This window comes from Calypte anna, chromosome 13 (genome assembly GCF_003957555.1).
Source record: "Calypte anna isolate BGI_N300 chromosome 13, bCalAnn1_v1.p, whole genome shotgun sequence".
Classification (NCBI taxonomy): Eukaryota; Metazoa; Chordata; class Aves; order Apodiformes; family Trochilidae; genus Calypte; species Calypte anna.
In genome coordinates this window covers 1,474,008-1,484,408 of record NC_044259.1, presented here as the reverse complement: position 1 = coordinate 1,484,408, position 10,401 = coordinate 1,474,008, and the positions used below count along the sequence as shown (strand labels likewise).

Here is a 10,401-nt window from a genome sequence, read left to right as displayed (position 1 = left end):
CTTTTGGGAGTTGTGGTTATTCTTCAAATGCCTGGAGAGGGATGGAGACCTCTGAAAGTGTCTTGACTCTTCAGTGTTATTTACTAGAAGGATTTAAAGCCTTCAGACTCCTCTCCACCAGCAAACAAAACCCCAGCCTTGGCTTCTCATGCTCTCTGATGAGTCCACTCCGCCTGACCAAGCTGCAATAACTGACTGGTTATTGTATTATATATATATTATATTATAACTTTTTATCTGTTTTCATTTCCCATAGCTCCCAGAATGGAGAGGAAGGTGGAGCCTGGCCAAACAACCAGTTTGACACGGAGATGCTCCAAGCCATGATCCTGGCTTCAGCAAATGGTTGGTTTCTCTCACGGGTGGGGAAAGCACAGCCCTGGGATTTGTGTACCTGGGGGGCTGCTGAGGTCCTTCTGCAGCAGCTGCTGCTGGAAAAGCTCTGCTGTCCTTGTTATCCTGCAGGGGAGAGGGGTTGGGAAGGATTCAAGCCAAGGAGATGCCAGGTGGGCATCAGCACCAGGTGTGCTGTAGACAGGGGAACCTCTTCCACCCACCTTGTGTTACCTGTGCACAGGGCAGAATGTTCTCTGGCTTCTGTGGGGTTGGGTAAGAGGGAGAGATGTTTTTGAGGTGGTATTTCAGCCACTACTTGGTTGAGAAGGTTGGTGAAACATTGGCTGTGTTGCAGCTTGCCATGAGGCAAGGGGGGAGGATGCCTGGAGGATTTCTGGTGGGCAGAAGTTGGGTCAGGAGCAGAGGAGCTGCCTGGCTCAGCATCCCCAACAAACCTTGTGTCCAGAGACACCACTGGGTGCTCTCTGCTCACCCTGGGTCCCTCTGCTGAGCAGGGTTTGCCAAGCTTTGTTCTCTCTCCCCAACCCTTTGCAGCTTTAAGCACCAGGATTTGGACTGGGGTCATTTTGGGTTGGTTTGCTCTGGTTTATGGCTGTGCTGTGTGGGCTGTTCCCACTCACCCCCTGTCTCCATAGCTTTGTAGAAAAGAAATGCAATTATCACTGCCTGATGGGTAAAGAGCCTGCTTTTCATACAGCTTTTATTTAGAAATACCTCCCAGTCTTTTTCCCCCCCTCTTGATTTAAAAATAGAAGCAACAGCCCAAGCCATAAAACCCTCTGCAAAATGTTTTGGATATTTCCTTTGAGCTGTTAGGAGAGAAAGAATCCGGGGAAGGAGGGATGGCTTTGGTGTTGCTTTCTTGGAAAGCTGCTTTGCAGCTGAACTTTGGTGCTCTGCAGACCCCAAGCAGCCTGGAGACAGCTGCCCTGGCCAGGGAAGAGGAGCAAGGGCCTGGCCAAGGGACTTGTTTACACACAAGGGAAAGAAACAATGTGAAAATGTGTCTCTGCTCTTAAGAAGAAAAAAACCATGGAAAAACAGCATCTGGGAGTGCACGTGGATATCATCACTCAGTGCCTCTGGATCCGGTTTCCTTGCTCAAAAATAAAGATGTTTTTTCTGAGCTCCACTCCAGCAGCCCTGGAGATCTGAGAGCTGAGCAGGTCCCTTCCAGGTTAAGCACTGACTTCCCCTGTAGCCCCAGATCCTCTCACAACCAATCTCCCCCAATCCATGAGTCTGAAACAGCCCTCACCTCTCCCAGGGATTTGGTTAAACCAGATCCATCTCCTAGGTAAGGGCTTTCCCAGGGAGAGGAGGATTCCCTGAACCCCTTCTTGCTCTTGCCCACAAAGGTCCCTTGGTGGGATGGATGGATAATGGTGGAGGGATGGATGGAGGGATAGATGATGGATGGAGGGATAGATGATGGACGGAGGGATGATGGAAGGATGGAGATATGGACAGGGAGGGAGGGATGGATAGATAATAGATGGAGGGATGGATGGATGGATGGATGGAGGGATGGAAGGCAACAAAGCACCCAGAGTTTCCACCAGCACTGTATTTTCATGCCCTCCCTGCTCTCTGTCCCCTCCTCTTCAGCTCTGACTCATTAGCAGTGTTGCTTGGAGCAGGTTTTAATTAAGGGCAGTGCTAATTTGCTGCTAAGCTGCTGCTCATCTCTGGGTAATGGTTCCTGGCTGTTTAACCAATCCTTATCTCTCTCTGTCACCTGCTGAGCTTTGCTGGGGACACCACGGAGTGGCAGGTGGGACACAGTGACACAGGTGACCATGGCACTGTGGCTTCTGCTCACCTGCTGCTCCAGGCACTGGGGGATTCAGTCACTTGCCCAGTGCTCAAATCACCCACCCAAGCTGGAATGTTGGGGCACCTGGTTCCCCCAAGGACTGTGCCCATGTTGGAGGGCTTCTGTCTCCCTTCCTCTGGGTTTTCATGGAATCCCAGACTGGTTTGGGTGGGAAGGGACCTTAAAGATCATCTAGCCATGGTCAGGGACACCTCCCCCAGCCCAGGGTGCTCCAAGCCCCATCCAACCTTCAACACTGCCAGGGATGGGGCAGCCACAGCTTCTGGGGGCAACCTGGGCAACCAGGGGCTCAGCACCCTCACCCCAAACAATTTCTCCCTCCCATCTCCTCTCCATCTCCCCTCTCCCAGCTGGAAACCCTTCCCCCTCATCCCATCCCTCCAGGCCCTTGTCCCCAGTCCCTCCCCAGCTTTCCTGGAGCCCTTTCAGGCACTGGAAGGTGCTCTAAGGTCTTGCTAGAGCTGGGAACCTCTCTCCCCTGGAGCTGGGAACAACCAGAGCAGTGTTTTGAGCCCTCTGAAGGGACAGAAGCAGCTGCTGAGATAGCCCCAGGAGCACAGATGCTCCCAGACCCCAGACACTGCAGGGCAGACGTCCTGTCCTTAAAATACTTGGGCTTCCAGTGGGAATTTAGAGGGCTGCCATGAGATGGTGGGAGAGCAGACAGGAAGGGTCCTTCCCCCCAGCTCCAGTGCCCCCAGGCAGGGGCAGGGATTCTGTATCAGGTTCTGCTGGAAGTCCCAGCAGCAGCTGCAGCAGGGTGTGCTCCAGGGCTGTCTCCGACTGTCCTGTCCTCTCCTCCCTCTGCTGCTGGGGTGATGGAGCCACTGCCTGGTTATTTTTGCCAAAGGCCAAATTGTTGGGGCTTTTTTTTTTTTTTCTTTTCTTTTTTTCCTCTTTTCAGGACCGTTTGAGCTCAGGGCTGGCTGCTGGGAAGGGCTGGGTGTAACCTTTCCAGCAACAAGAGCTGAAGGGCTCTGCTTGGCAAGAGCAGCTCGGTGCCCATTTAGAAGCCTCTATTGTCCCTGTTCTCTCTTCTTTTTTCAGCTTTAATGTCAGTGTTACCTAGAAACAGCCTTTTGCTCTTACCCTGGACCAACCAATCACCAGGCTGGGAACCTCACAGCAGATTTCTTCCTCCCTGCCCCCTAAGAACCCCCAAAACTGTGCTGTGACTGCAAACTACTTCCAGTTGTCCTGGGTGCAGCTGGGAGGGATGGTCCAGGGGCAAACAGGGCAGCTGGATACAGCCCAGGAGAAGGTGCCCAAGCCCACCAAGCTCACAGCTGAGTTTTATCCAGCTGGGAGAGCCAGGAAAAAAAAACAAAAGAAAAGAAAAGAAATCTTTTCCCACTGCAGCCTGTAAGTGGGTTCCTGGCTGTAGCTTGTCCTGCCAGCACATCTCCAACCACTCCATCCCCCTTCATAGCACCCCAAGGGATGTGGGGTTGAGTTGGCTGGTACTGAAAGGAGCTGCTGAGGAGGGAAAGTGAGGATTAGGGATCAAATAACCCTGAATGGTCTGTTGCCCATCTCCTCAGAGCAAGGTCTCCAAGCCCCCTGGATGCATTTAATGCATCTGGGATGAGCTGACTGGGGGAAGTGCAGGAAGAATTCTGTCTGGGAAAACAAATGGCATTTCCCCCAGTGGTTTGTACCCTGGCCTGTGCATCCCCTGGCCTTCGGGGCACAGTATCTTCGCCTGTTTTTTGTCCTCCGCTGTGTGTTTTTTTCTTGCCGGCTCCGAAGCAGCAGCTGTAACTCGTTTCCAAGTGCTGTTGCTTATCATGTGCAGGCAGAGAGATTTCGGGGGAGGGAGGGGTGGGAAGGGGGGTGTGGGATGTGGCCCAGCTTTTTGTCTAGCTTTCTGGCTCCATCTGCTCAGGGGAAAGCTAAGGCAAGATGGAGCCTTTGCAGAGATCTGGAGAGGAGAAAAACACGAGGGACCAAGCCCGTGGTGGTTTTCTTTATTCCCTCAGTCTCTTCAGAAGGAGGGAGCAGCAGCAGCCCTGGCCTCTGCCTTGAGCCCTTTTTTGTGCCCGTTCTTGGTCTCTCCATCCTCTGTGAGCAGTTAAAAGGCTGAGATGAGCTTCTCAGTTTCCTATCTCCAGGGTTTTAGCAAACATCCTGAGCAGGGCTGGGCAGGGCCCCCACCCCGAGCCCTGCATGAGCACTGGCACCGGGGCAGCTCATTGGTAACAACCCCCCCTCTGCCCATTTCTTCTCCTTTCTCCATCCATCCCCCATCTCCATCTTGTCTCTACCTCCCAGCTGTGCCCCAGCACCCAAAGGAGGGATGGGTAGAGGGGGTGCCCAGCCCCCTTCCCCATCCCTGCGCTTGCTCTCTCCGTGCTGGAGCTTTGCAGCGAGACAAGAATGGATTTGTTATCCCCTCCCCCTGCTTCCCGGACAGGACCAGCAAGCATCGATTTGCTTTGTGCTCCGCTTCCCAGAGCCATTTTCTGGTATTGCGTGGAGGGGAAGAGGGGGGGGAGGATTTTTCATGTGTGCTCTGAATGCAACCTGGCTGGAGAAGGGCTGGGGGCAGGGTTTTAAATGCAACGGGGGGGGGGGGGAATAAAAATAAATAAAAGAATAATATTGGATTTCCCTTAATGCGTTCCTTAATGGAGCTGTTTGTAATGCGAGGCTCTTGGAGGGGGGAGAGCGGGTTGGTTGTGGGTTTTTTGGGTTTTATTTGCGGGGGCAGAGCAGACGGTGCAGGGAGGGGACAGGCAGCCCCATGGCTGCGGAGGGTAGAGGAGAGGTTGCCCTCCTCTGGCCAGGCTACAACCCCGAATCCTAAAACCTTAACCCCGATGTGAGATGGAAGGGTTGCAGGTGTCCTGTGGAGCCCCGAGGGGTAGAAAGGGGAGGTGAAGGCTGGTGACCAAGGAGACCTTGGAGCACTTTCCAGTCCTTGAAGGGGCTCCAGGAAAGCTGGGGAGGGACTTGGGGACAAGGGCCTGGAGGGATGGGATGAGGGGGAAGGGTTTCCAGCTGCAAGAGAGGATTGAGATAGGATCTTTTAGGAAGAAATGTTTGGTGTGAGGGTGCTGAGCCCCAGGTTGCCCCCAGAAGCTGTGGCTGCCCCATCCTTGGCAGTGTTGAGGTTGGATGGGGCTTGGAGCTCCCTGGGCTGGGGGAGGTGTCCCTGCCCATGGCCTAGATGATCTTAAGGTCCCTTCCCACCCAAACCGGTCCTGGGATTCTATGATAAACCCAGAGGAAGGAGACAGAAGCCCTCCAACATGGGCACAGTCCTGAGGGGGAACCAAGTGCCCCCAACATCCGGCTTGGGTGGGTGATTTGAGCACTGGGCAAGTGACTGAATCCTCCAGTGCCTGGAGCAGCAGGTGAGCAGAAGCCCACAGTGCCATGGTCACCTGTGTCACTGTGTCCACCTGCCAACTCCGTGGTGTCCCCAGCAAAGCTCAGCAGGTGAACAGAGAGAGCACCCTGGGCAGGTGGGAGATTGTCCCTGCCCATGGGACAGGGGTGGCACTGGGTGGGCTTTAAGCTCCATTCCCAAACCAGTCTGGAGGCTGTGACACCAAGCTCTGTGTCGGGCACCCCGGGGTTTTTTGGGCTGTTACGGGGACATCTCTGCCTGCCACTAACAACTTGCCTTCTCTTCCCCTCCCTCTCTCCCCCCCTTGTTTTGGCGTCCCCCACAGAAGCTGCTGATGGGAACTCGACCCTGGGTGGTGGGAACGGCACCATGGGGCTGAGCGCCCGCTACGGCCCCAGTTTCACCCTGCAGCACGTCCCCGATTACCGGCAGAACGTTTACATCCCGGCAGCACCGCCACCCTCACCACCGCCCCCGGCAAGCGCGATGCCAAGAACGCCGGAGCCGCGGGGGGCAACAGAAGAAATCTGGAAGAAGGGAGAAAAAATAAAGAAGAAGAAGAAGAAAGAGAGCTTAGAACTCCCGGGCAGGCAGCTCCCAGCACTCCCCACTCCTCACATCACAGCCAGGCCGGAGCACGAATGTCAATTTTGTTGTTGCTTTTTCATTTTTTTTATTTTTTTTTCCTCTTTTGTGATGCAAAGAGCAGGAAAAGGGCTGCGAATGTACCTCGGCATCATCAGAGCTAGGAGCAGGGGGTTTGCTGCTGTTAGATCTCATGATGGAAACCAATCTGGAAGCTGACCCAAACCTAAACAAGTGCCCTGTGAATATTTGCTGATGTTTTATACTCTCCCTCGGGGTGTGCAAGGCTGGAAGGTCTTTTGTCATCCTCTTTGGACCCAATTTGCTCCCGACAGGTTGAGAAAGGCACAAGGCTCCTGCTCAGCTTTTGGCCCAGTGTGGGTAATTTGAACATGGAGCTTTTAATTTATAGTCCTCCAGTCATCGTGGGGATTTTTATTTTTATTTTTTGGAAAGGCAAAGGCAGTTCCCAGCTGGGTATCTCTGCTCTTCAACTTTCCACTAGGAAAATCCCCCCCACCCCTGTAAAGGACAGTGATGGATTTGTTGCTGTTGGTCAGGAGTGCTTCAGTTCCTGCTTAGCTACTGTCCCCCCCAAAGAATAATCAATCAGTGTTTGTATTGCATGAGGCAAAGGGAAGAAGGCAAAGCTGCATCCTAAACGTTTTCATTTTTTTTATTTTTTAAAGTGCAACCACTGATGGCCTGAAATAGGAAACAAAACACCACAAACCAAACCCCCTCTTGATGTTTGAGGGTGGGGAATTCAACCGAGGAGCATCCTGAGGTGCCCTGGGGCTTCTAAGGCTCTCTTGAAGAGCAGACACATCTCATCCCTTCTTTGCAGTAAATATTTATATGTACAGTCCTTGTCCTTCTGGAATTAAAGCTAAGAGAGGCCCTTCCCCTGGGGCCAGCTGGCCCGACTTTCCCCCAGAATGAGGGGGAATGAGGGGAGGATGTTTTTGCCCACCATGTCTGCATGCCCATCCTTCACCTCCCTGCACCAGCACTGTTGGCTCCAGCACCCCAGGAAATCCTCGCATGGCCACGATGAGTGGGGTGATGCCGTGGTGGGAGTGGGGGGTGGGGGTGGGATGGGTGAAGTGGGGTGGGAAGACTCCTTGTTTCTTATTTTGGGGTTGTGGAGCCCACTGAAGGGGGTGGGTTGGGGGCTCACCCAAAGGGTGACAACCACTGAGCTGCTGCTGGGGTGGGTTGGGTGACTGAGCAAGTGACTGAGGGTTTTGGTGCACTTGGGGACCAGACCCCAGGAGCTTAGGGTGGGAGTGGGGTGATGCTTTTAAGCCAGTGAGGGGGTGACAAGGTGGGGTGGAGTCTGAAGGAGTGATGCTCCTGCTGGCTTTGGGCTTTTCCCACCCCTTCGGAGGGATTGAAGGATAAGGGATGGAGTTACTCCATGAGCCCATCACCCTTGCACCAGGCCACTTCTGATAGCAAAGCATCTCTGAGCCCCCCATGGAGGCAGAAGGGGGGTGGGGGTATAGCTGAGGGAGGGGGGTGGGGGGGCAACTGGGTGGCAAGGAAAGGGGCCACCCCAGCTTGCCCAGGGAGGGGCAGGGTGGGGGTGTTGTTTTTTTCCCCTTTTTAATCACTAACACACAACTCACCCAAGCAGATCCAGGCTCTCGCACGGCAGCAGCCCCCCCCTCACCTTCACCACCACCTCCCCCCCCCAAAACAAACACCCCAGGGGGCAGCAGGAGCATCCACCATGGTCCATGCAGATCCAGCTGGCTGTGTGGGAGCAGTTTCCCACCCTGTCCCCTCCAGCTGCCCCTTGTCCCCCCCTTCATCCCACACCCCCTCTCCCCCTTTAGAAATGCTGTAGCTGAATCGTAGTCTTTATTTCATTTTTTTTTTAACCTGCAACCTGAGGTAGAGTAGTGAGTGTTGTGTATTTTAGTGGTGTGTTATTTTTACCTCAGCAGTGATTAACTTGTGGACATTCAGTATTTTCAATTTTATTTTTTTTCCTCTGTATCTTCTCTCCACGTGGTCTGTGCCCCGAGTGTCTGTGAACCCAAAACACCTTGTTTGCCCCTCTCAATGTGTCTAATATTGAATTATACTTATATATTATATATATGCTTATATCCTTCTTATACCCATATAGACCAATGTCGATGTGTTACACGCAAGTTTTATACTCTAATATTTATATTGCTTTTTTTTCTTTGGGAAAAAAAAATAATAAAACGGTTTCTTCTGAAAAAAAAACCAAAAAAAAAAGTAAAAAAACCATAGTGGTATTTATTCCAGTGAGAACTGGGGGCACAGCTGAGGCTTGTCCATCCCCACGCTGCTGCTGTGCCAGGCAGGGTGGTTTGGGCATCTTTGGGTCCCCCAAGCTGTTGATGGAGGGTGAGAGGGTTGGGGGGGATGTGGTTGGGGGTGACGTGGCTGGGGGTGACGTGGGTGCCCCTTCCCCATCCCTGAGGAGATCCTGGTGCCCTGACCTCAGCCCCAGGGGGATCCCAGGAGGATCTTGTCACCTTTCCTCAATCCCTGAGGGATCTGGTCACCCTTGTCCTAGAGCTGGGGTGACCTGATCACCCCTCTCCATCATTAGCAGGGGTCTGATCACCTTTCTCCATCATTAGCAGGGATCTTATCACCTTTCTCCATCATTAGCAGGGATCTAATCACCTTTCTCCATCATTAGCAGGTTCCCTTCTCCCATCCTCAATCCTGAAGGGATCCAGTCTCCCTTCCCCAATCCTGGGGGGTGTCTGGGGGGGTTCTTGTCATCCTTCCTCATCCCGGGGGGATCCAGTCGCCCTTCCCCAGCCCCAAGGGATCCAATCACCCTTCCCTAATCCCAGGAGGGCTCTGGTCACCCATCACCATCCACTCTCCCCTCTCTACCCCCTGCCTTGTGGTTTGGTTTCCATGGTGCCCGGGATCCCCTCTCTGCACTTGAGGGGTGATGATGGTGGGGGGGGAGGTGTGGGGGGTGTTTCAGGTGCTGTGTTTGGGCCCCCTCTGGCCAGGAGGAGCCCCCAAACCCCCCAATCTCTCTCCTGGTGTGTGAGGGGTCTGACACATCCTGTGACTTGGGGTGTTGCAACCATGGAGGGAAAAACCAGCTGCTGCTGGCCAGATGTGGAGGAGGGGGGGTATAGGGGGGGGTGGAGCATCCCAGACAGACAGACAGAGGGACACAGACACACACACAGCCCTGAGGAGGAGGGGATGGGTTTGGTTCCTACCCCACCATCAGCAGAGTGCAGGGCACGGACACCCCCCCCATATTCCCCTTTGGATCCCCCGGAGAAAAGGGACACAAAAAAGATGCCAAGATGGAGCCCCCAGGCAGCTGCTGGGGCTGAGAGACCCTCGGGGAGGTTAAAGCTTCCCAGGCCTTGGGAAGGAGAGGTTGATCATGGATGTGGGATGGCAGCTCCTGAGGGGGTGGGGGGCGGCTGTGACCTCCAGCCATGGGGGGGATTGGACTGAGGGGCTCCATGTGCCTGGTGCAGGCTGCTGGGGGGGATGTGAGGGGCTGGATCACCCTCAAAACACCTGAGGAGGGGATGCATGTCTGGGCAGCTGGGCAGCAGGTGGGATCCATGCTGGGATGCTCTGGGTGTCCCTCAGTAGCCATGAGGTGCTCCTACCCTCCTTCATCCTTGTTCTCCCTACCTGCTGCTTCCCTCTGCTTCTCCTCCTCCTCCCTTCCCTTCATTCCACCTCCCTGGGAGCAGCTCAGTTCCTCTTCCCCACCTCCTGCTGTCCCTTGTCACCCTCCCAGACGCATCCATGGCATGGGGCTGGCAGAGCCCTGCAGGCAGCTGAGCATCCTGGTGATGCAGGACCAGCTCACCCAGGGATGGACCCTGGTCCCTCAGGGGATGTCCCCAACTCACTGCCACCTCCTGGAGCCTGCAGGGTGGCCTCGTGTCACCAGCTTCCAGCAGTCTTTTTTTTTTTGGGGGCCACTTGACTTTAGAAAGCAAAGCCAAACGTGGGCAGGAACAACAACAACAAAATGGAGCTGAGCAGATCTAGTTTTGCACTGGACGTGTGAGCTGAGCTGGCTCGTCACCTCTGGGCCCCAGGGAGGTTTGGGTGGGGGCTGGCACCCTGCTCACTGACGTGGTCCTTGGCATGGGGCTGAGTCCCACGGGGCAGCTCCTCCTGCCATGACCTCACCCAGCAAAGAGGAAAGGAGGGGTGGGGAGGGGAAATCACCATAAAAATCTCAATTTTCAAGCCAGTCCCTCTCGCCAGCTCCTCTGGTGTCCCT

The 10,401-nt window shown here is 54.3% G+C and overlaps 1 protein-coding gene across 1 annotated transcript in view; it reads left to right on the top strand.

Annotated features, from left to right (window-relative positions):
- Window positions 1–6,471, top strand: part of LOC115599083 (protocadherin gamma-A4-like) — an 8,453-nt gene extending 1,982 nt beyond the window's left edge. Inside the window, 4 exon segments of the mRNA XM_030459363.1 lie at window positions 257–345; window positions 5,872–5,985; window positions 5,988–6,059; window positions 6,467–6,471. Coding sequence (XP_030315223.1) covers window positions 257–345; window positions 5,872–5,985; window positions 5,988–6,059; window positions 6,467–6,471 — 280 coding nt within the window.
- Window positions 6,472–10,401: the final 3,930 nt, after the last annotated feature.